Source organism: Mycetomoellerius zeteki, unplaced genomic scaffold, assembly GCF_001594055.1.
Source record: "Mycetomoellerius zeteki isolate Tzet28-1 unplaced genomic scaffold, Tzet1.0 scaffold113, whole genome shotgun sequence".
Lineage (NCBI taxonomy): Eukaryota > Metazoa > Arthropoda > Insecta > Hymenoptera > Formicidae > Mycetomoellerius > Mycetomoellerius zeteki.
Window position 1 is genome coordinate 1,621,447 of NW_017256051.1, and position 27,685 is coordinate 1,649,131.

Below are 27,685 nucleotides of genomic sequence, written 5' to 3' on the forward strand. Positions count from 1 at the left end.
ATAACAAATATATTGTATTATACACATTAATGTTCCATTATTTCAGAGATTAATATTAAAAGTTATACAGTTTTCATTATTTTTTACAATAACATTGTTTGTGTGTGCTGTTATTATCCGCTCAATGCGTCCTGTTTATATGCGTGTTCGATTACTCCAATTTCCTATGGGACGAATATAAGTAATTTATCACTAGAATATAATTTTACATTACGCGCGGAAAATTTACGTTTATCAAAATTATATTGTAATTTTACTCTTCATTTAAATTCAAAATATCGAACTTTCTGAAAATTGTTTCCACAGAAATCATCGCAAATAATTTATTTTTTCGCAAAGATTGAAATCAATATAATTTTAGATAAATGGATGTCAATTACAGAATGCAACATCATTTGTTAACATAATTTGAATGCTATAACAAAAGATAATAATTTTTAGTTTTTTTCGCGTATTCACGAATAAATATAAAACATTTTTATTTTTTGCATATATTGTGATTTCAATTTATGCTCTTTGCATGAAATCTCAATGTTGATTATTCAACTTTAATTTTTAAACAAAATGTTGAACAAGAAAATTGAGAGAGAATATGTATTTAGTATTTAGAAATTATGAATGAACATCGATATTTATGAAACATGCAAGTATATGACATAATATACATGTTCTTACTATAATCGTGAAAACCACAGAAATAGCTGTTATTCCCACGATACTAGCCCAGTACGGAAGTCCTATTACTGCTTTTAACGCGACGCAAGGGGTGAATACTGTGACTCCCAAGTTTAGCAGACTCCGTACCACATAAGAGAAACTCGCCAGACATCTGACTAGTTTTGACTTGAACCTGCAGAATTTACATAATTAAGAGAGATTAAATGAAAAAAATTTGACGTATTTATCTTCGCGCTTTGGGATACGATTATTATATATAACGTTCTTCACGTCAAAGTAAAAATTATTTAAGTTCAAAGTGCTCTTTATTAAATATTAATAGCCGATATATGTATAGAAACAATTTTTTTTCTACAAGCTCTATTATTTTAATCCTTCTGCCAATATACAGACACTCGAGTAAAATGTTTTATTTAGTGCTTCAATTTTTATTACGAGATTGTAATATACTTATATTAGGGATCCAATTTTTGTTTTTGCTGCAGTCTGAATATCTATTAATAAGTCTAAACATTCTTTTTTTTTTCAATCTAAAATTAATCGATTATAATTTTCTAATAGTGAATATGATGTACAAGTTTTGGCTAACAGTAATACTTAAAAAACATATATTTTATGACTAGTGTATATATGTATAACATCTTTTTACTTTGCAAAATTCCCGATAACTCTTCCATATTAATAACACTTTTTACAAATATTATGAATTAATAAAAGATAACACAAAAACATTGTTACATGTAAAACATTCCAGCGGACATATTATATATTATTTATACAGAATATTTTGATAATACACGCGCGCGATGCACAAGACGATGCATCAGAATCAATATACGATTAAAATTCTTGGATAAGCATACATACATATGCTGAAAAAAATTTTTATTTTAAAATTTTTAATTTTAAGTTAGAACTCAATATGATTTTGTTATCGAGATTGCATCTCAATATATTGTATTATATTATAACTTGATGCTTTCTTGTATGCAATACGTATTAATTTATTCCGTTGTCTTCGTTTATGACTTAATATACCATTAATACAATTTACGTAAATTATGTATTGATAGATGTTTTTTTTTATAAAATTCAAAATATTATCACACTGATTATTTCGCGACATGAACGAAAGAAGAACTGTAAAATTACCTCATGTCCAAATATTGGTAGACTGACGTGATACCGAGGCTGTAGTAAACAGGTACGAAGACGAAACAGACGATAGGATATGCCAATAGCATCCCGTATAGAGTCTCCCACATGGCACTACCTCGATAATACAGTTCCGAAGGATAACCCAAGAAGGACCTAACACCAAGGGTTCCACGGGCGATTGATAACATCATCGCACCCATCGACACGCTGCCGGTGGCAAACACGTAATTCGCCTTTGTCTCCTTTTTCTTCGTTTTGAAGTTTCCCCATAGCGGTATCAGGAAGGAAATCACGATGAACCCGATGAACACTAGATAGTCCACCACCATCGATGTGATATCAGTCGTCATCCTGAATCCACGGTTGCTTCGGGACTCCTGTGGTCGAAGTTTGTCTATACAATTGAAGATGCCAAGTTTAACAACGATTTATATTACGAGTGTATCACTCTATACTCCAGAATCTCTCGATTACGAGGCATATGACTTTTTGAGAGACGTTCGAATTGTCGAGTGCCACAACGATTGTTTCTATCGGAAGTGTCAACTCGGGATGCTTGAATGCTGTCTCTAACGTGATTCTTGTATGATCTTCGTCTGATCACTGCCTGTTGAAATATTACGAAGAGATTCGTATTCACGAAGATGATAAGCGTGATAAGTTCCGGAAAGGCTAATAATGGAAATTCGCTGATAACATACGCTTATATCTCATTCGCGTGTGTGCATACGCGCACGTAAGTCTCGTTATGCAATTTCGTTATACATTTCAGATACATTAATATAACTCAATATGATCAATGCGACGCGATCGGAGCGACAGCACGTATTGACTACCAACGTGGTGAAGCACTTGACGTTATTATGCTAACAACTTTGAAGAAGAGAGAGAAAAAAGACGTAGTCCTATATGGAAAAAAGACAGACGAAGGAACGGTGATGTAGTGGGGATGTGATGTGACGGAAGGAGGGAGCCCGGAAGAACACGGTAGCTTCTTATCTTCTACCACCATTGTTTATCGGCGTCGTTTCTGCATAAGCTCTTTTCATTGAATTTATATCCCGTTCACTTCTCGTGAAAGAAGGCACCTGATCTTCTAGAGAGCATAATTATTTTATAAATGATCTATTGTTGACTAAATTTATGCAACAGACCGTAAGAATGCTTACAAATTTTAATGCTGCTTACGTCAATTCTCGCAATATTTATGCACAAAGGCATTCATTTCTAAAAAAAGGAAAGGTACACAATTATGCTTGTAATTTTGCATATATGTTATTACATTATTGACAATTCATATTACTAAAAATAAACATGTTCTAATAAGTATGACATTTTCGCGTATAAATATTAATCCTATTATAAACAGAAAGTATTTCAGTTTATAAAACTTGTTTCAGGTGTATGTGATAAAATTTTATATAAATGTGCTTTTCGACAAAGCTTGTTGTTATGCAATATAAATTAATTGGAACGTTGCGCTAGATAAAATTTATTTATAAGCTTTACTATTGTTCATTCTTGATAAATCAATAAAGTTGATGTCTTGAATTTTTAAATGTGATTGGCAAAATAATTTCGTGCTGTTGAGTTAATTTTAAATTAACAGAACGTCATACGCGTATACATATTAAAAACAATAAGTAGATATTTTGTTATAATTTACATTAATTGTTTGAGAGTTAAGTATTTTAAAACCATAAAAATATTTTTTATGAAAAAGAAATCCACAAAAATAACTCTAACATATAGTTAATTTTAACATGTAATTAAATTGATTAAAATTGATTTCCAAGGAAAGTAAGACAATTGCCACTATATCACAAAAAGTTTCAGGATAATTGTTTGCAAGCCCGCGTTATTTTAATATCCCAAACTTTTTATTACTTCAACTCAACGCGTTTATTACGTAGGAGCCATAAAATCCTGTATAGTTTGTGAGGAACGGTTAATCTGGGAATTTTCTTGGATAAAAAGTTTTCTCCCAAAGCATCATTCAGAGTAGGTACTTTTTGTAAAGCACTTTAATTTTGACATGTACATAGACAGAGAAAAACGAAATATAATGGTGACTTTTGTTTATTCGCTATGATTCTCTCTTATATTACTCTATATTACACCATCTCTGTAGTTCCCCAATTTTGATAAAGCTGTTTACAAAAGTGTAAATGGAGATGATGCATAAGAATTTTGCTTAATCACTGGTGCTGTGATTTCCTTTAAACGTTTACGCAATTACAGATTTGTGAATACGTCATCCTATCTAATTACCTCTGAAATTTTGTTTTAATTTAGTTTATTAACACTAGAACGATCAAATACATTTTGACTACAAAAAAGTTTTACCAGTCATCAGTGAAATCAATATTATTAGTGTTAACAATTTAATTAATTAATATTAATAAATTATTGTTTTTAAAAAATCGAGAAAAAAATCGAGATTTTTTTACTACTCTGTGATATAGTTTATGATGTGACGAATAGATACATATATATCACATAAATTCATAGGAATGGAAGCTACAATTAAGCTGTATGGAACTGCCATCTCTGACTTGAAGACAAACAATGCTCTTCCTTCGTTCAAGTCAAGTACTATAAAGATTTATAAAATTAAGACGGAAAAGTAATGAATTATGCTCGGCAACTATTATTCAAATTTGTTCCTTATTCTATGCGATACCATGGTTCGCTCAGCATGGAACAATGCTGAGCACACAATACACATTTACGCGATATGCGTTTGGTGTGCAAAACGACAACGAGGACTTGGCTGGATGGCGTACGCGTTAACGTGAGTGGCCAATGAAGAACCAGCCTTCGTGGAGTTAACACAACCGAGAATCCATTGTATCACACTTGGAAACAATAGGTTCGCGAACCTCCTCCCTCTCTCTCTCTCTCTTTCTCTCTCTGTCTTTTGTCGTTCATTCTTTTTCCGTTCTGGTTCTATTTTCCGTTTCGCTTTTAGCTCGTTTTCCTTCGCTAGCTTTCTCTGGGAATGTGACAGTTCCTTTCACGTTTACCCGCTTTCCTGGCAAACTTGGCTTTTGCTATTTTTGTACGATGTCTATTTCCATTTCGTGTCCGATCTTCTTTCTTGCGTCACATTTTCAGCTTTATAGTTTATCGTATTCATCCCGTTTTCCATCTTTTTACAGAATCGAAAATCATTTCTGACAGAATCATTATCGTCGATAAAAGTGACAGGGCGCATATAGAGTGTACAGCAAGAAATCAGTAAAATGCTCGTGTAACACCAATGTATGAATGCACGTGTGCACAAAAGAAGAACCACAAGCTAGTCGAGTGTAAAAATCGCAGCTAAATGTTCTGTAAACCGTGCACCCGATGAAGTTGCCACCAATTCGAGCGAAACGAGTTCCGGGAAAATACTATTAAGTATTTCACGGCTCCTTCGGATCATGGGGAATGTAATTCGGATTAATATTCCGAGTAATGTATTGTTCAAAGAAATATTCAATTTTCGTCATATATATATAATTTTTCCAAATGTTTAATAATATGTCTATGATGTCAATAGGAGGCTCTTGTTCAATTTTTTTCTTAAAAAAACATATACAATTCGACAGATTTCTATTGAATATTATCTAATTTCTTAAATATTTTTATTTGTTACTAAATTAACTTTAATTTGTCTGTACCTATATATTTATCACATAAAGTTTTATTTTTTAATAACTTTTATAAGATTTCAAAATTTATCACTTTAAAATGCATAAAAATTTACGTTTAATTGATTTAACATCAATAAATTATTCTTGCTATATTATTGATAACAAATTGATGAGTTTATAACAATGTATTTGACTTTATCTATGTTAATGATGATATGTCATAATGATGAAACTAAGTGGAATAGCTTCCGGTGGCATAATTATATCTTATGACTCAGACTGAGAACGCGTTTTGCCATCGTTGACATAAATAATAAAACAGAAAATAAGATTGTCATTGTAATAGTCACATCATCACTTATTCGTCTGTTTAATTAATGAAATAGTCGATAAAACTCGTTAGGATACATACTAGAGTCGATAAGGCACTATTTTTTTTGCATATTATTCGCGAATGTACACCAATGATTGTGACGTCAGATAATATAATACACGTATACTTACTGATTTGATATTTACTGCTCGACTATAGAAGATGATTTTCTCGTTACCTTAAAGCAAAAAATATAATAAATCATCAAATGTTATAAATCAAATCGAATGCAAAAGCATGAAATGCTTTTTAATTATTATCGATATTTTAGTGATAAAATTTGAACTTTTCCACTTCTTCATGTACTTTGTATATCGTTCACGATAATGTCACGCGAAGAAAAACGAACGATTTTAATGACCGTCTCATGTTATCCAATAAAACAAGTGATTATTTTTATGTGAAAAAGAAATGAGAGAAAAAGAGAGGCGAAGAGAATTTTAAGAACGAAGCACTTTTTTCGTAATATGCGATTAACTGAAAAATACTGATATAAAAATGAAGAATACTGATAAAAACGAGGCAAAATTATTCAACTTTCAAGTATGAACATGTTTTATTTCAGATATGTTTATGTTCCCATTTTATTTCGTTTATTAGATCATCTTGATAAAAAGCTCTTTATCTCTATTAAACATTTATTTTTATATATATCAACTTTAATCACTATCATTCATTATATCGAATAGGATATGTTGGTTTTTCATAAAAATCCAAAATGCTTACACTTAGTATAGAGTATAGTAAATATGACACGTTATAATACAATCATGAGAGAGATCGAGTTTAAGATTTAAGCAACTGTGACGACTATCGCAAATAATATCAAATCCCAAAAATTTTCCATTGACTTGTCACACAAGTCGGGATCAAGATAACTTTTAATTTCTACTGTTACTACAGATCAAGCATATTTCGAGTTAGTATCAACAAAATTAAACGCTCCGCGCTTGTAAGAAAATTCCGATAATAAATCATTGCATACTACGTTTTAATACCTATAGCAATTCAACGCATGTATATTACATAGATTAAATTTTTGAGAAACAAGCTACAAAGTAAGATAAATTTCATGTTTTCTTAACAAACACAAATTATTGCTCTCTGCATGATCTCATCACATCAATTCACATATTAATTCATATGTTTTGTTTGGAGTAAAGTGACGTTGCAATGTCAATGTTATTATCACAAAATAACATTCGTTTATCCATTAAATATGCCATTTGTCCGAATTGTCACCGTCAACATTGGAATGTACACAAATCATAGCGCAAATATTTATAAGCAAATGTGTTACGACTTCTACGAAATCGGTTGTATAGTACCGCAAGAAATACTCGGTAAACACTCGGATGATTTGCAAATTTCATCTGTTTTGTTATCAGTTTATACAAAAGCGTTTAAATCTTGAAATACTTATGATAAATATGCGACTTATTGCCGGAATTGTAGGACTGCTTTATTTATTAAACAAATCATTCTGTTATCTCCTCGAAAAGGAAGGATTTTGTAAAAAGAATAAATACGAGCAAAAGAATAAATATGAGCAAATATCAAAGATTGTTTAACAGGGCAATTCGTATCTGTATATCATTATATATATATAAAATATGTGATATAACCATACACATTAGGTGAAATATAAAAATATCTACTAGTTACACCATTTAATTTAATTATGATTTATAAAAATTCCACTAGACTTTTCGAAACGTAATACATTCAATATCATAGTACAATATATTTAGTGTCGCGTGAATATCACAGAAAGAAAATTCAAATGTATTAATGCAATGCATATACAATACAACTTATGAAATATATCATTAAATAGTAAAACAAACGTGCGCGCGCGCGCGCGTGTGTGTGTGTGTGTGTGTGTGTGTGTGTGTGTGTAAAGAAAAGAAGAAAAAAAGTAATGATCGAGTTAGAAATGTCAGTCAGGACATTTATTGAGCGACTATAAAACTTCTATAAATTTAGTCATTCTAATTGCTGAAAAAGTAAATATTCGGGATCTAGGATGAATGGGATGATAATTGCTTGTGCCGATTGTACATCCAGTTGTTCTGGATCCGTGAGCCGAGTACGAAGCGAATTCTTTGCAGCCGAATATCTAGTTACCATTAGCTACAACCCGAAGCGTGCCAAGAATTTTTTTCTTGCACTGTCGTTGGTAGCGAGTAACATCTGTATCAGCGGCACGTTTCAACGCAATGTTTGCTAAATTCTGCGCAACGAGCAATTTTTCATGCGTACGTTACTTTTGTTTTTTTCCGTCTGAGAAAAATCCACTTCTCGCTGCTACTTCAGATTTTATTGATTTTATTGAATTTATTATAGCGCAGAGTACAAAACACACTCGCGCCATTAGCCTAATTCACTCGCGCTAGCTCGGATTTAAATCATGCTGCGCTTCCGTGTACATATATTCTCATTTCCGTTACCTTTAGATTTATCGCCATATTTGCGTGCATACTCTGAAACCGTTCTCGGTTGCTATTGCGAAATAATCGGAGTTTATCAAAGTTTACAGAATCAACACATTTTCATCATATTATTAATTTATTATTTATAATCGCGATTTGCATTTGCTACAATAATCTAGTCGATGTAAATATTTATACGATTAAGCCACGATATATTGTATAACAATATGCTTAATTATAAATGTGATTTATTTTTTTATTTAAAATACTTTTAAATGTGCGTTAGAATCTAAACGAATCTAAATTAGAATCTCTCTCTCTCTCTCTCTCTCTCTCTCTCTCTCTCTCTCTCTCTCATTGCATACAAACAAGCAAATCGGCACATGTTCATTACGATATTAAATCTCATGTCGCAAGACACTTTTCTCATTTTTTCTTTTCTCTGTTTTCTTTTTAAATTTATGAAATCGGGACGATATTTTTTGATTATCATTTATCGAGAATATAATTTATTATGTTACCGCAAAGCAATTTTTGATAAATACTCTTTATTAATTTTTTATCAGATAAAAATAAAAATTTGTCTTTTTGTCTTATTTAAAAGAAATAAATGTAGTATCTAAATTCTAAAAGATTAGAGACAAAGTTATTATGCACCGATTTATTAATTAGACATATCTGTAACTGTGATAAAAATATATCATTAGCGTTTTGTTAGAGGAAACGTTTTCACGTGATATATTATCAAAACGTGATCATTGATATTATATTACATGACAAACATGTATTTACGTAAGTAATCTCGTTTGAAATATAATCATCGTATATCATCATTATTTTTATTGGTTAGGTATGTATCAATACGCGCATTGTCTATTTGTGAAATTAGCTACATGAAATAAAATATTTAATTGTTAATATTTAACACAATTAGAAATTAATAGATTTACAGTTGAAATTTTGTGGTATTGGCAATAAGAATCATAATATTTTTTTTTTAATTAGTGTTTTCTTTACTGTTCTTGTCTAAAGCATAATGAAATTTATGTATTAGACTTTGTTTAAATTACACTCACGTCACATTGTTATTGACAATGTGACGTGAATGTAATTTAGTTAATTATGTCCATTTTTCATTATTATTTAATCTACATACAGATATGATATGTAGATATGTCAGATCGAAAATGTATGATCGTAAAAAATTGAACCCGAAAATGCAGTTTATTCCATGGAAAAAAACATCTCTCGTGTTAATATTCGTTGAAACTACAAAAAATAATAATGGTTTAGAAGTTAAAAATAACCCATGAGTGATAAACGTCACACATATAGCGATAATTGTTCATTAAAAATTTAAAATGACTGCGTTTATCGCGCGAAATATGCAAATATCTGCTGTAGTTGCGAAGATACTACTTTGTGTGTGTTATACATATAAAATTCCAAAGTGATTCGAAACGTGACTCACTCGCATACGATACGTAATAGCAGTATGACAGGTATGGTTTTACGATTTTATTCCCGATAATCGCGTGATTGATAACGAGTTGTGGCGCCGTCTTTTCGAAGCATTATCGGTGACATTTAATTCTTAAATATCCAAGATATTTGACTGGAAACACGTTGACTGAGAGATCTCTGATATCGGTTCTTTACTTTTTGAGACATATGACGCAATAATAATTTTATTAATTAATTTATATTCTAAAATAAATGTCTGTAGAATTATTGTATAATTAAAGTGTTTAATGCAACATTTAACTGCCTTTTTTTACAAAAAAGTTTTAAAATTGGAAACGTTAAATTTAAATTAGTTTTTTTACATTCTTATGAAAAATTGTTTTAACGTATTTTGCATTAAATTTTTAGTTGAAGATTTATAAATTATTAATAAATCAATTTGATTTGAAAATAAACATGCACTATGTTCATCCTTGTTTTTTGAACTCAACTACAAACATCAAACATTTAATTATACGTGCTTCACTATTCGCGAATAGTGTCTAGATATTGTAACATTATTGAAACGCAATTTTCTATGTTCAGTGCATTGACACTTTATCTTGTGAACGACCATGAATTTCAAGTGCGCGACTATCAGAATTCAGACATACTCGATGTAATGTCAGAAAGCTGGCCACTGTCCAGTGCTGCATTTCTTACGTTCCTTCGTACACGTTATATCATGTTCATATCGATATTATTAGTCGTTACCTCAACGCAACACGAATATGCTTACAATAAAACCGTTAATCGTACGTGGTTATCATGCAGGTCTTTGGAGGTCAAGTCGGCATTAAATAAATGTCATTCTTATCTATCTAAACAATTTTTTATGAATATGTGTCATATTCAGAAGTTATGCGTTTCGCGGGTTACCTCCATGTTCACTTCCATTATTAGAATGCTAACGTTTCATGAACATGGCAGTTCATATCATCAGAGCGATCAAGGAGCAACTCAGCTAGTATCAGGCTACTCCTTGCCCTGATGATATAAACTGCAATGTTCGCGAAATGTTAGCATTCTAATAATGGATTTGGACATGGAAATAATCCGTGAAACGCATAGCTCTTGTATAGAAAGTACACGTGGAAGCCTCAAAAGCATTATGTGCTACAATATTTTTATGGAATTCTGCATACACTGTTGCATATCATAAATTATCATGACGTACCGGCATAATTTTTGCTTTCAGTGTTAATCACATAAAAGATTTCGTACATAATACTCGATCGGGACAGCCGTTATTGAGATCCTATAATTTCGATTCGGCACAATTCGCCGGCTCACGTAAGGGAGTCACGGCAGTATCTCGCGCTATGTCTTAGCGCTGAGACACTACCGTATCTCCAGATAATATGATTTCCGATGTAAAATATTACTGTTTCCATTTGATATTAGAGAAGGATCTTTTTACCAATATTAATACATAATTTTTTAATAATAATTAAATTGGTAAAAGATTTATATTAGATATAAATTAATATTTATTAAATAAATTCATTATTATATTCCACTAGAAATGTAGAAATTGTTAGTGGAAAATTACGTTTCTAAAATCAGATGAAAATTTTCCTACAATTTTATATAAAATGTATATATTTTATGTTTGTATTAGATTAAAAATATATCAAAAATATTTGATAATAATTTATCTATAGGATTTTAAATAGAGAAAGAATTAAATTATCAAGAGATCTGTCAATGATACTTATAATATTTAAATTATTAAACTGGTACGTTTATAATAGTTAAATAGAAAACGCTGTCATTAAAAAGTGAAATAGCAAACAAAACTCATACTAAATCAATATCGTATAGTCAATGAATAATATTATGGAATATTTCTGTGTATATCGTATTAGGTACGTGTTGCTACATCATTATATGTGATGTGATCTCATTTTATATATTTTTATATTACAATAAATTTTAATTTTTTTCAATTAATATCATAATGTTAATAACGTTTTTTCTGGTTTTTTCCAATTTATTACTAATGCAAAAAACACTATTTATTTTTTAGCATTTTTTATTTCTTTATGCTGTTATTTATAATATGAGCATGTAATCTCATTGAAAAAGATGACTACTGTCTGTTTCCACTAATATAGATTAATTTTAACCTCGGTTCAATTAATTCTTCACCTTTTTCTAATTCTTAGAACTAGAAAAAGAAGAAGAGTAAATTGAATCAAGATTAAAAATAATGTACATTGATGGTAAATTGCATTGATTATTGAAATATGTATTTATACATATACATATGTCTGTGTATATATGTGTGTCTGTGTTATATGTATATATGTTGTGTGTGTGTGTGTGTATGTATTGGTTTAATTATTTTTTAAAATTCAAACAAATGGGATTGTGGTGGACTGTGTCGATGTTTCAGTAACGAGTTTGCACTGTTAGCAGCGAAGTAAATTTAGCATTAGTAACCGGTTTGTAAACCAAGTTTCTCCGCACACTTCATGGAATATAAACTCAACTTGACTAGAGTTGACTATATTAGACTACCACCAAACTTATCGGTAATCCGCGATCGAATCATTGACACGATGTAGGTATATACATATATTGGTGTTAAATCAATTGTTGTGTTGTGCTGCAATTCTGATTGAGATTTTGCCGGCGAAATTTGTAAATAAAAAAAACTGTAAATAAACTATATACATATGAAAATTGTGTTTAAAACTTTCTATTTTTATTAAATAATACTTTTTTTATTGTTTATTTACATTTTATTTGTTATTTTTATAAACTAAAATTGAAAAAATAATTTAAATTTTTTTATATAAGTACTTTAAGTATTCAAAATGATTTATGTAAAGTATCATTGCGATTTAGTTACGAAGTTTTGAAGAAATAAATATTTTTTTTATTTACTAAACAACTAATCCCTGCGTCGCAGTGTAATTTTACATAAATCATCTTCAATACCTAAAATATTAAAAAAAAGGTTAAGATTTTTTGTTATTTTACAATACCTTTCTATAGATTTCCATTAGAACACAAATAAAAAATATTTCTTATTTTGAAATAATTTTTAATTCATGTTCTAAATAGATGTCGCTCAATTTTTTGTATTACTTTTAAATGCGAGAATAATCTGTAACTTTTTCATAACTTTTTCATTATTTTGAAAATATGTGTAGTACATCCTTAATTTTACAAAGGAAGGACAAAAGACGATCGTTTTCAATCGTTGCATTTCAGAGTGCGACTCGCTCAGTTGAAATCGTTGAAAATTTCACTTGGGGCATTTTTCCGCATTACAGTTCTTTCAGTGGTAAATCGTTTGGATTGATAAAAATGGAGCGTATGTAATAGCCGCTTTCTCTTCGCGCGCTATCTTTGCGAATGTAAAAGGGAATGTACAGGGCGTGTATAAAGAAAGCAGAATGAAATTGTGAGTGTGATATGTTTCTGTCAGTAACAACGATTGCATCGATATAAGAATAAGAAGACATAACCGTGATGCTATTTGCCATCTTACTCTTTACGGTTCATATTGGAATTTCAACAGTTGCAATGCGATGATAACTTCTTTCTCTTGAAAACGCCTTTTTCTTTTTCTTAATTAAAATAATTTATCTTTAACTATATAGGGTAAAGTTGCCGAAATCGCACCGGCTCTTAAATCATACTACCTCGCTTAAAAATTCAATTGTATTTATATACTTTCTTACGAGTTATTTAAGATCTACATGATACTGTAATGCTACTCTATTATACTCGTGACATGAAGTGCAACAAGAGCGTTGTTATTTACATGAATAAAAAAATCGTGATAGCGTTGCTATTTTTCAACGTATTTCATAGCAGAATTACAGAAAATATAAGTTAAATAGCCTAAGTCTTGACCATTCGTCGTGATTAGAATATTATTAAAATTAAATTAATAGGATTAAAGTTTGCTTTACATTTTTTTTATAGATAAAATAAATAAAAATTCAAGAAATGCTCTAGTTTCCTAAATCGCACCATAATCTAACCTCTTAAATCGCACGTTACCTAATATTTTTCCATTTCTTACATTTTTATTCCATTCATTATTATGTAAAAATGTATATTGTAAATCTACAAAGTGTTTATTTTGTTTCACGTAGAAACTCCTTAAATTACTTTTTGAAATTATCATGTGTTTCAGAAATTACGAAAAATATATTCTTAAATTTTTAACAGCATAATAAGATACAATTTTTTCCTTTTCTTATGTAATTTTAAAATTTTTTACATTATCATAATGTTTTAAATGAGGAATATTGGTGTGATGCGATTTAGGCAACGAATTTCATCGTTGCCTAAATCGCACCATACTGAAAAAATCCTAATTTTAAACGTTATAATAGCGCAAAAAAATTATGAAAAAATTACATAAGAAAGGGAAAAGAGTACAGTTTATTATGCTGTAAAAAACTTAAGAACATTCTTCATAATTTCTGAGTTATGAGCCTTTAGTAAAAAGTGATGCGATTTCGGCAACCTTACCCTATATATAGTGAAGAAAACATCTTACGAAACTTAGATAGTCTATTTGACCTTTTTCACGCAGTCTGTAATTATTCAAAATTTGCATACTACATCTCTGAAGATATTTTGATTATGTTAATTTGATTATGTTAATTTGATCGTTGTATTTAAATATTCCGCCTCTTTAAATAGATATAGATACGAATTATCTTAATTTCTGAGGTAAAAATGTGTTATAGATGTAAATATATGCAAATTTATTTTTCTGTTCACAAAAAAATTATAAATCGTTATATTTTGTTTGTGTTTTTTTTCCATTACTGTAATTTTCAATAAATTTTTTCAATGTTTATCGTACTAAAAAAAAAACATTAAACAATGTTTTAGATTCATGAATAGAAAATATAGAACATAAATTTGAAGGAAAGAAACAAAGATTTAAGATGTTCAAGAAATAAAAATGGACGAATTTTTGTGTTGAATATATATTCATATTGTCCATATTCTTGTTAAAACATCACAATTATTAAAGTTTGCAGCTTTGAACGCTCGTCACGTGTGACGTTACAACATAAATTAACAAGTTTCTAGCGGAACATGTAAGTTTAGAGTTTAATCTGCAAAGCATTTAAATGAAAATTCGCGTTACTCATGATTATTGATCGCTGTCATTCTATCGATTATCAAGCTGTATTATAAAAAATGTAAATATTTGAAATGTTATTCTTAACGAATACATAATTTATATCAAAATAAAGAATTGAATGAATAGATTTAAAGATAAAATGCATCGAATATGTTTATCATTTATCGCTATTACAATTATTTGCATTAAATAATTGTAATAGCTAATTAGTACATAATATATATATCTATTTGCATTAGATGCTATATTATGGTTATTAGGTAATTTCTATTTGCAATATTAATTTTAAACTGATAAATTATATTGAATATGGTAATTTTAACACAATTAACTCCGAGATTAACTCTATTCTAATGTTATAATAAATATCTATCGGATAGAATGAAAGTAATTTAGGAAAATTTTTCATTGCAATTGTAATTATATATCTATTATATACTAATTGTATGATTTTATATAATCATTCATTATTTTTAATTCTGCGGAAAACAAGTCCAACAATGCGTAACTAACGAATCAGCGTAACACATTTATAGAATAATTTAGCTTTTGTTGCAAGAATATAATAATTAAAATAACCGGATGTTTTTACAGCGGCATACACATACGTGTTTCCGCGAAGTATCAACAAGCGTTGGTTTTTCCAAATTACATCTTTGCAGAGATCATTCGAGGATAAGCGGATAAATTGTCGCAAAGTACAAAGTGTTTATAGCGTTATGTAAATCTTTTCTTCATCTCGCCGATAATGTATTCCGATCTATTGATTAGCGTGATCAGCATTGCAAGTTTCTCAGAACGATGCACAATTATAAGTGCGATAACCACAGTTTTCCGCGGATATTTTATTGCCGTTGTATCTCGTGCTACTTCCCGCGTGGCGATGTTACATGAGTCACACGCCGTGATTGACGTGTTCATGAAAGTCAATCGGTCGTATAGTATGTGTGCCGTATGGCATATTGTATATCGTTGAATAACGGAACATGAGAGAAGTATTGTGCTAGACTTTCAACTAACATGAAGTGTTTTCTATTCGGCAGAACTACCTGACGATTTACATTTCGTCCGAACGGAGAATCGATTGCCGTTTCGGTTCGCTGACGTGCACGCTCCATCCGTCTGCACCCTGATTTCATAACAAAAAAAAGCTAGCTGTTATATAATGCTTCACATTTGTTGATGAATATTTTGCGCATAGTCATGAAATTTTCTTTGAAATATCTCGAAAACTGCATGACTCCCTATAAAATATCTATATTATTGCAACGTTTTGCAATCTACAATAATAGAATGAGAACGTTTATGCATGTCCTTCTTTCGTAGCAGCATCTCTTACAAATTCTTGTAGATTTATATATTGTTGTCCTATTTCGAAGATAGAGCATTCAAGATTTATAGAGAAATCTTTCCTTAACGTTAAAAAGAATATTGTACATATAAATAATAAATTTTATATCTATGTATATAACGGTAATTTCTAAAAGTCTTATACATATATATATATATAAAGTATATTAAATTCCATTTATTAAATTTTTCAATAACTGTAATTTTATTCTGATTCGTCCTCGCAGTACGAAATATTGTCAGTAAAAGCGGCAAGGTAATTTTTCTTCTTGTATGAAGGAAGGTTGGAATTTATACAAAAGCGAAATGGAATTGTACTGACATGTGAGATATGGTGTAGTAGAAGAATTCATATGTGTCCAAAAATAGAAGACCTTTCTATTCATCGCCCAAATGAAGACTTATCTATTTAGCTTAACTTGCAACTACTGGGCCTGTCGTTAATTTTAGGTGGGCAGTTTTGCACGCGACAGGTAACTTGCAGCAAGTAATTTGTCCACTTGACTCGTCTCCATACCGAGTTTGCATTACCTAACCATTACAGTTTCAAATAATGTATTCACTCGACAGAAACTTGTCAAGGGTATATATATCTGACCGTGTGCGAATGAGACAATGTATATTAACGTGGCTGCATATGTCATAGTTATATACTGTAAGATTTGTCAAAATTGCAACACATTTGCTGCCGAGTACAAACGTGTGTTGCTCTGGCTTTTGCATAATTCCCTAAAAATTTATTATTACCTTTTTACAAATTTATTATTTGCTCATCTTGGTTGTCAAGTCATATCATTAAGATATCCACCATCGTATTTTAGCATATTTTTCACACTAATACAACTCAAGGATAACTTGTCAGTGGATTAATTACAAAGTTTTGGAATTAACAAAGTTTCTAACACTACTGTTCCGATCAACGAACTAGCTTGCGAACTAGCACGTTGGAAAATTCCTCTCTTGCTTTTAACTCATAGAAAAAAGTTTTGCTTTTTACGATCTATGCGAGGTATAAAATGACAGTATTAATAGAAAATTAAACAAAGTTTTACGGCGTTCATTACATTATTTTATACATTTATATTTCGTCCAAATAAATTTTCCTTTAAATTTGTAAATTTTGAATTATTTGTGAATTATCTCGAATGAGAGAAAGAGAGGGAGAGAGAGAGAGAGAGCGCGTGCGCACGCGCGCGAGAGAACATCATCTTTAGTATCATTCGAGATAACTAAATTGTAGAAATATTTTGAGCTGCAACATTTTAACAAAAAAAATGTATAATTTTATAGCTCCAAATTCTGTAATTTGGTCTTGAATGTTGTTAAAAATGATACTTTTTTTTTCTTTCTCCCTTTTTCTCTCTTTTTCTTTTATTTGAAATGTCAACAAAAATTTATACTCTTTTACCACTAGATTTAAATGATCAATATTGAATTAAAAATAATCTTTAATTATTCGTATAATAACAGTCTATATTGTGAAATGTTTTTGGAGATCATTATGTTTAAGTGAAATGATTAAATATCAATAAAAAGCAATATGCAAAACAAAGACGAAATGTTTCCTATAATTTATTGTTTTTTGATACAGTGCGGGCTAAAATAAGTTATCGTTAATAGTTTGACAACAAGTTTATAACTTATTCTAAGATAAGTAATTCTTTTGGATAAGTAAGTCTTTCAATCAGAGAATTTTTTCAAAAAATGGAAAAATCAGAAAGAATCGAGAAATATTTTTTTCTGTTTTGCAAATAATCTTGACAATAGTGGAGCTTAAGACTGCATGGTAAATACAATTTTACGTATAGTTACGATTTTTGTATTTTCTCATTCGACATTTTTTTTTAACAACTAATTTGAAAAAATTAGCCATAAATATGTATTAGTGTACATTTAGTATATTACATTGTGTTGCGTGATGTATGTTTCGTCAAGCATGATAATTGTCCTAATTGCAATTCTTCCTGTCTGTATATCGTTGACAATTCTGTGAAAAATGGATGATCGTACGAAATATGATAAAACTGTTTTTCACGTGAAGTTTATCGTCAATTGAGGCATTAATTTTGTTATCATATGTCAATTTTGTATGTGCATTGTTATAGATAATTAATGGACAATCAATAAGTAATTAATAAACATTTGTACTGCTTCTGCATTTATTACGTCCCAGTTCATAATATAATATGATCTATAATATTCATAATTAAACTAAATATAATGATGCTGTATTATCAATTTTATTAACTAAACTAAAGATACATTTTAAATATTTGTATTATGTAAAAAAAGAGTAAGAGTTTTAGTAACACCTTTAGTGTCATGTGTGCGTGATATTAATATAGAGAAGTTACTTATCTAACAAAGTTTTAAAGTTTACGAAATCTTTAATTATATTATAAAAGCATATTTTATATGTCGCATTATTCAGAGTTGCCACAGACCTGGAAAACCAAGAAAAGTCAGGGAAATTGAAATTGGTTATGGAAAACTGGAAAAAATCAGAGAAAATATAAGAGACTGGAATTTTGAATTTTGCTGACAATTCCTTTAAACTGCTCCTATTCTAAATAACTTTTATAATTTTAACATTAGCGGTCTTTCAATCTTATTATTGTTTACTTTTATAATTGTTTAAATATTATATCTGGCGTTTTTATAATTAAATATGTTCAAAACTTGTGCACTTTAAATGATTTTTAAAAAATAATTACAATTTATATTTTATTCGGTAATTTTATTTGAGCGCTTGTTTTCGTCATAACTGCATTCTTCTTTCCAATACAATTTATTTTTTGTTGGTTGAATTTGCCCTCAAAATTTTATTAGGCTACTAACAAGGTAAGTTTCACAACTGTCCGGAACCGATTTGATTCTTCATGAAATATGTTGTAAAACACGAACATCTAAGAGACACGTATTTTTTTATACGTGCGCAACTCATGTTTAAGGGGTGAAACACCCCTTTGAAAAAAAACGGTATTTTTCTTTCGAGGCGAATATCGTCGGAAGTATTATATAAAAGATAGAAAAAAATTTTTTAAACAAAAGTTGTACGGTTTCAAGAGTACTTTAAAATTATAAAGAACACAAATTTTTTTATTTTTTTGTTTAACAACATACCCCACCACCCATAATTTTCTAAAATTTTTAATTTTTTTTTATCAAATTAAAAATTATTTTTTTACGGAATCAACCATGTATAATAAAGTTACATTACGATATTTCATTTTCGAGAATTAATTATTAACGCTTCCGTATATACGCTATCCATGCTCATATGCGTAAGTAATTGTCATCGAAACAATAAGATATATGAAAAGACGTCTTAAGTAAAATTTGTAGTTTTCTATATACTTTATAACTGTATATATGTATTCATTTTTTTTAAAATGTAATAATTTTTAAAACATATACATAATCTGTAATTAATTCTTTGACATTTAATTTCTTCCATGAAGAAAAATTAAAGACAGTTTTATTCCAAATTCATTCCTTTACAATAAAATTATTATATAAAATTAAATGTCTCTCTTTCTCTCTCTCTCTCTCTCTCTCTCTTTGAAGAATGAATTAAAAAACTCTGTCGCATTTAAAAATATACATTTTTTTTAAATTTTTATTAATTTGCTCAAAAATATTTTTATCAACACGCTATACTTATCTTATAATCGAAAGTGCATTGAATTGTTGGAAAATGTCACGTCTAAAGAATTTGTGATATGTAATGACATAAAATATAATCTTCTAAAAGTACGTATCAAAGTCGTGACATATTTTTCAAAGATAATGTTGCAAAACTGCTTTTCTGCTGAAAGTTACTGATAAAAGAAATTAGATAATAACTGGGCGGTAATTTATGATATAAGTTTATGTATATATTCAAGATAAGTATAATAAATGAATAGTATAAGAATATTCATAGCAATTTTACGTTCAGTGCAGTAGTTTTGTCATGATCATATCTGTGCAATTTATTAAATTGTTTTTATATTACGATTCAAAGCAAAGTTTAATCTTTAGAAATGATCGTTAATCCGCTTAATGTTGTTAGACTTTTATTAGCATCTATAAGTTCAATATATCTAACAGAAACACCAGTAACTGAAGCAGAAATAGAATTAAAAGAAAATATACAAAAATGATTGCTGGATAGCATTTTTCACTATAATGGGTTGGAAGTAACAGAAGAAACCTATCTCGATTATCAAAAACCTTATAAACATAATTCTGAAATAATTGAAGATGATGAAGAAGCATAGAGTGAAGATAATTTAAATTCTCATCCTCAATGTTCAAATGATGACGCAAACTTTGACAGTTCTTATAAAAGAAGAGCTGTTGAGTATTGGCGGAATTGGGACATTAATGAAAAAAACAAAAAGAATCGTCCGCTAAAATCAGTGCAAAATAAATTTAGAAGAGTTTCATCTGAACGTCAATTAAGATGATGGGAAGAACAATTACATTCAGGTGGAAATATCGTATAGAAAATTATCTTACATCTCCGAATTTATGCATGATAAATTTACTGCAGATGTTGAATCAAGATTCATAGTTCGTGATATCGATCTACAAAGATCTTTACAAGCTCAAGAAGAAATAGGAAATTTAAATCCTATATTTAAAGCATTTCAGTTGGGTATCAAGATTCAAAAAGTCCCACCGAATTGTTTCGAGAAAAATTACGAAATTTATAACTAGAAGAACAATAGAAGATTCCGTTCAGTTACAAAATACAGCTAACGATTTTTTTGAAAACAGTGAAGGCACTTATCGATCAGTTCGGATCTGAAAATGTTTTTAATTTGAATTAAAATGGTTTCCAAGTGGAAATTTATTTTGGAAGGTCATTGTCTAATCAAGGAGTAAAGAAAGTAGAGTGTGTTGTGCAATCTATATCATCAACAACACACTCATACATCATACAATTAATAATATCGTGTAATGGAAATTTACTGTCACCTTTAAAAGAAACTAATGATATATTTGGATAAGTGTACAAGAAACCTTATTTACACCAATAAATGTTATTGTAAAAGCATCGAAATCTGGTAAAATGACTTCAAGTAATTAAATAAATTTCCTTTTACAATACATTTTCAGATACCGTTTTACTATTAAAAAGGAAATATAAATTTGCATAAATGAAATTTCTGCAGGTGTTAAATAATATTGGGACAATATCCAGTCCATGAATCGATGAGAAAAACGCTATTAAAACCAAAGTTTGGAAAATAAGCTTCTTCTAACATTTTAAAATGATCTGTAAGAAATATAAATATTAAATTAATAACTATTTTATGACTGTTATGAGATTCTTAAATAAAATATATAAATATAAATATATAAATATATAAATATAAATAAAATAATGAAATTATAAGTCTCATTTCTATGATATATTTTATATTTTATTTAAGAATCTCATAACAGTCATAAAATAGTTATTAATTTAATATTTATATTTCTTACAGATCATTTTAAAATGTTAGAAGAAACTTATTTTCCAAACATTGGTTTTAATAGCGTTCTTCTTATCGATTCATGGACTGGATATTGTCCCAATATTATTTAACACTTGCAGAAAAACATATTACTACTATGATTATATCGAAAGGCACTACAGGGAAAATACAATCATTAGATGTTTACGGATTTAGAATTTGGAAAAATTTTGCTAAAAGATTTTCAGATACTGTTTTATTATTGGAAAGTAATATAAATTTACATGAACGAAATAATATATAATAATAAAATTACAATCTCTGATACGTAATCAATTGTCATTCCCGCGATATCACAATTTATTTAAATTCATGGTTTAAAAGTAGTTATACAAACGAAAGATCAGAAGAATTTGAAAATACAGTAGAGTTTAGTTTTGACAAAAGTTCAACATGTGATATCAAAGGTTGTTGTAACTATAGTAAAATGTTCATGGCAAGAAATCATTATGTTTAAAACATTTTTTCATCGAGTATCATTATTGTAATGAGTATAATGAATAAACGATACAAAATATAAATTTATTGTGTATAAACATTTAGAAATTATTTCATTATTAAGTAGGGGAGACCGGGGACAAAAAGTAACACGGGACAATAGTAACATCGTTAATATTTCTTAAACTATAATAGATATGTGTATGCGACTGCATGGTAAAATTCTGTAGACAGATCGGCATTAAATCGTTCGTTACATGCTGATTCTCGCGGAACGAGTGTAGGAGCAAAATTATTTTTTTCATGCATCAAATAAGTTTTATTGCGTGCACGAAATCTAAAATATTTTTTTTCTTTATAATGAAGGTATAGTGTATTATCATATATGTTTTAATGATTATCTACGTTGATGGTTTGTACATTTGGGTTGATTTTTATTTAGGGTTTTATTTAAAAAATTTACTATAAATCATAAAATATCATTAGGGGACAATAGTAACATCAATGCCTGGGGTCAGTTATAACATTACAATTATTCCCAAACTTACTTGATTTTATTTTAGTATTATAATATTTTGTATAATGTTATTTGTATTTTTCTTCATAGAATCCCATTAACAAAAAAACACAAAACAGAGATAAGAGAAAAACTATATAAAAGAAGTGTCTTTATAAAAGAGAGACATTTAAAGAAGTTATGAAGGACCAGATATCGATTTATGCAGCTGCAAGAAAGAGTATGACTTATGTTGTTGTGTTATGTACTTCTGGCAAATGTGATACAATTATCCCCTTCTATTGTTATAATCGTTACTGTCGTTCCTGGGGGTTGGGATGGTTGTAACAAAATTCTTCATAGTCTTTAAACAAATATAACTTTTTTTCTGGTTACATAAAATAATTAAACCAAGAAAATTTTGTATCTAAATGAATTCTATATCTAAAGATACATATTTTTTTAATGTATCATATTTTAACTGTTATAACACTTCAAAGTCAAAATGTTACTTTTGTCCCGGTCTCCCCTATGTTTAGAAATTATTACGTAAACGACAAATAAATAAGATATTAAAGCGTAAAACTGAAAATAACTTTAAGAGAATAACCTTAAGATATTATAAGGAAATAGTGTGTGTACAGAGATGAATAAAAAAGTTTTACTCACTTTTTAAGAAGAAATAATAAAAATTATTATAACTCTTAACATTATAATTTATAATTTGTAATGTTACAAATATCAATTAAAGGTATATCAATTTCCTTATTCGTTGATTTATATATTTTATTGTTCCGACGAGACAATTATTTACGCATATGAACATGGATAGCATATATGCACAGAGAAAAATGTTTGGTATTTGTAACTGTAATTATATATTACTATAATTAAGATTATTACTGCTATAATAATAATAACAGTAACTATATATATAGTTTCAGCAACAAATGTATATAATTGGCAACCTAAAATGTCTATAATTATAGTTGTTATAACCATAAAATAGTTGAAATTACCATAAAAATGATTCAAGTGACTATAATTTTATAGTTATTCATAATTATAGTAATATATAATTATAGTTACAAATACCAAACATTTTTCTCTCTGTGTGCGGAAGCGTTAATAATTATTCTCGAAAATGAAATGTCGTAATGTAACTTTATTACACATGGTCGAATTCGTCGAAAAATAATCTTTAATTTGGTAAAAAAAATTGAAAATTTAAGAAAATTATGGGTAGTGGGGTATTTTGTTAAACAAAAAAATAAAAAAATTTTTTATTCTTTATAACTTTAAAGTACTCTTGAAACCGTGCAACTTTTGTTTAAAAAATTTTTTCTATCTTTTATACTCCGACGATATTCGCCTCGAAAGAAAAATACCGTTTTTTTTTCAAAGGAGTGTGTCATCCCTTAAACACGAGTTAGCGCACGTATAAAAAAATGCGTCTCTCTCTCTCTCTCTCTCTTAGATTTTCGTATTTTACAACATATTTCATGGAGAATCAAATCGGTTCTGGACAGTTGTGAAAAAAAAACTTCCCTGTAAGCTTCTTTTATGTTTTTAATAATTGTTTTTAATAAGCTGGCTTTCTTACAATCCTTGATTCTAAATGTTAAAATTTTTACATATTTTATATTGGTCATGGAATTTCCCATTTTTATCTGGAAAACCTGGAAAAGTCAGGGAATTTTAAAATTCATTTTCTGTGGCAACCCTAATTATTGCAAAGTAATCAACGACTATCTAAAAATTGAGCATAAAAATCTGAAGGAATTCTTAGTTTTTTAATTGATGTAATAAGAAAAATTGATAATTAAATACAAACTATTTTACTTGAGTATTGTGTCATAAAAAATGACTCTTCGAAAAATTACAATACAAAATATATATTAGATTAAAAATCAATATTATATCATCGTATGTGTGTGCGTGTGCGCGCGCGAGCAATACATGTATTATATATATATTTATTAAATCAATATCGTTGATGTATTCTTATTAGGGTTTTAAATTGCGCAGAGAACCGCTGTGCGTTTTGTTTATATTGAGGAGGTCGCGCGCTAGCCAAAATGTTGCTATCACATTTCAGCAAGCATCTGACTCACTCTCGTGTACAGCGGTTCTCCGCGTATGTCCCGTGATCGTGCTCAACGTCCGAACCCTAGTTTTTATATACACAATACTCAAAATTTTTATCTGATAAGAAACTTCATTATTTCTATTATCTTCTATGTAATATCGAGAAATGACACTAAATTAACATTTTTCTACTTGATATCGTTATTTAAATGGAGACATTCAATTAACACGTGAAGCTGTGCAAAATCATCCAAGTTTTGTCATTCCATTGATACCCATCTTGTGCAAGATAAAATGGAATTTATCGTGATTCCAACTACTACATGAATTTTTAAACTATTATTTCAATATTATTATTTTGTTTCAATTATTCTTATCAATTCACAGATGATATTTTTTTAACAACTATCACATACATTTTATGTTATCTTTATCTAAATTTTGTTTTAAGAAAACTTTAATCTCTGAAATATAATTGTGTGGGACATAATTGGAAGAAAACACACACACACACACAATTGACATTGAAGATCTAGAAAAATATAATTTATTATCAAACTTTTGTCAATGAGAAATCCATATTTATCGAAGAATCTGTAATTGAAATAGTATTCGAATAACTTTTTAATAACTAACACTGACGTTACGCTTTTCCATTGTGACGCTATCAAAACTTGCACGTGTTTTACTGAATCGGAACGAGGGCCCTCTGGGAGTGAAATGCATGAACCTTTATCAGATCGCGAAAGACGATGGAAGACGAGGGTGGAAAGAAGGAGCTTTTGTAACTACCTTTACCCGGTTCGAACAGCTAGCAGCAGCGACGGCGCAATTGAGCGAAATTGCGCACGTAGGACGCGAGAGACGGGAAACTTTACAATGCAAATCTAGCTGCCATGACCTGGACTGTTCTCCGTGTCGCTCGTAGCGGTAGTTGCTGATGACGGTAGAGGAAGCATTCTCCCATTACTCCAGCAAAAAACCCGAGGGTCGCGTCTGCCGTATTACAAGATCTTCCCAATTCGCATTAGGGACTTTTTGACAGCGTCAGATGCTGCGTTTTTTGCGCCGGATTATTGCGGAAAGTTTTACGAGAAGATACCACTTCGACTAGTCTTTCTTCTTTCCTTTTCTCTTCTCTTTCTATAACATATCTCCGGTCTGACATGCAGCTGCGTCCAGAAAAAACATCTAGACGAACGCGGTTATTAAAAGACACTTTACTCCTGCGTATGAGCACGTTTAAGTCTTCATTTGAACGTGGACCTCGCTGGCGACAAGAACTATTTTTATCATCTAGCAAAACGATCTCGCAATGCGAAAATAAGTAACATATCTTAAGCGACATGAAACCCGATTGAATCACAGTACTTAAAAGCAAGGTCGGTACATTTATCAAAGGTCGGCTTTTGTTCCGTACATTGCACAATTGCACTATTCTCAAGAAATCTTTGCATATTTTTACTTATTTGCCTAACAATTATTGTATTTATAGGTAAATTTATACCAACACTCTGTCTACGAATAACGTTATTTAATTACAACTTCTCAAATTTGTTTGCCTATGTAGTGTGTGTATCACGATATTGCCTATGTGTAATGTGTGTGTATGTATGTGTGTATAGCATGCAAAGCTATGTAAATGTTCGCTGAAAATAGCTTCATGCAAAAAATCAATCTTTCTTTCCGCCTTTGATGGTGTTTTTATAATAGTTTCACAAGGAATTATGTAAGTTTTTCTTATTGACGTTACTTTAGATCAATGGGCACATTGCTCGAACCGTCTTGATGCTGTTCGGGTATCCTTGATAAAAATGCACGATCTTGATACGAATAATCACAGCATTTTCAAATACAGCTATAGTCTGATCGCGTTTCTGATGCTAAATGGGTAATATCCGAGCGTTTCCTTGAATGAATTCATATCCAGCAATCGAACAGATTTGCAATTATAATGAAACTCATACATTTCGGTTCTCAGCTAGTGAATTATAATGTAAAATATAATGGTATTGATATGATGGTAAAAATATATAATTACGATTGCAATTCTTATGTATATATACATATTTAGTAATGGGAAAAATAATAAATATATGGATTATCTTTAAACATGCTTTTAAAATGTGTTGACATATGGAATGTATTGATTGAATGCAGAAATTGTCTACTTATCTGTGTTGCATGAATTTTTAAATTATCATTTTTAAACTATGTTTTATTTATTAAGATAGATAAAGATGTATATTGAGAATTTGTCAGTTGTGAACTTTTAAGAATTTTACACGATGCTTTTAAATAATTATCGCGATCTCAAGTTTACATAAAAAGTGTTGCAAAGTAATAGCGTATATTACGTATTGCTCGTGACGGCAAACATAGTTGCGTAAGGAACTGCTAACTACTGCTAATCTAAACTACTGCTAGTAACATTACTAAGCAGAAACTAATATATCTCGAATGGCTATTCTTAGTATGTATGTTTGCTTCAACTGGAAATTGTAAAAAAATTCATACAAAATTATTATCTAGGTCCCAAGACCCGCTTTGACAGAATATGGCTCTCTTCACTTATTTGTGTTGAATCTTTTTTCTTGATCTATTTTTAATATTATTTATTTACATTACCTGAAAAACATGTTTTTCTTATTATACATACATTGATTGTTGTGATTAATATCACATACCTTAATAGTCGAATTGATAAAATGCCTCACGGAATTCGGGAAATCCCAGAATATTCGGGAGATTCGAATCCCACACTGAAAGAAAAGATTGGCTGCTGCAGCAAATTAGATGGTAAAATATGGCATAGCATTTTTAATTGGTTGCAGCAGCCAAAATCGAAATCCTATACTGACATTGCGGATAGGCTAACGCAACCTAAAATTGGCTGGTG

General features: G+C 29.5%; 1 protein-coding gene across 1 annotated transcript in view; it reads right to left on the reverse strand.

Annotated features, from left to right (window-relative positions):
- The window catches only part of LOC108727790 (sodium-coupled monocarboxylate transporter 1), a 39,730-nt gene that overhangs the window by 10,517 nt on the left and 1,528 nt on the right, over positions 1-27,685 (reverse strand). The window contains 2 exon segments of the mRNA XM_018456037.1: positions 676-850; positions 1,831-2,230. Of these exon segments, the coding sequence (XP_018311539.1) occupies positions 676-850; positions 1,831-2,186 (531 nt within the window). The 5' untranslated portion in view covers positions 2,187-2,230.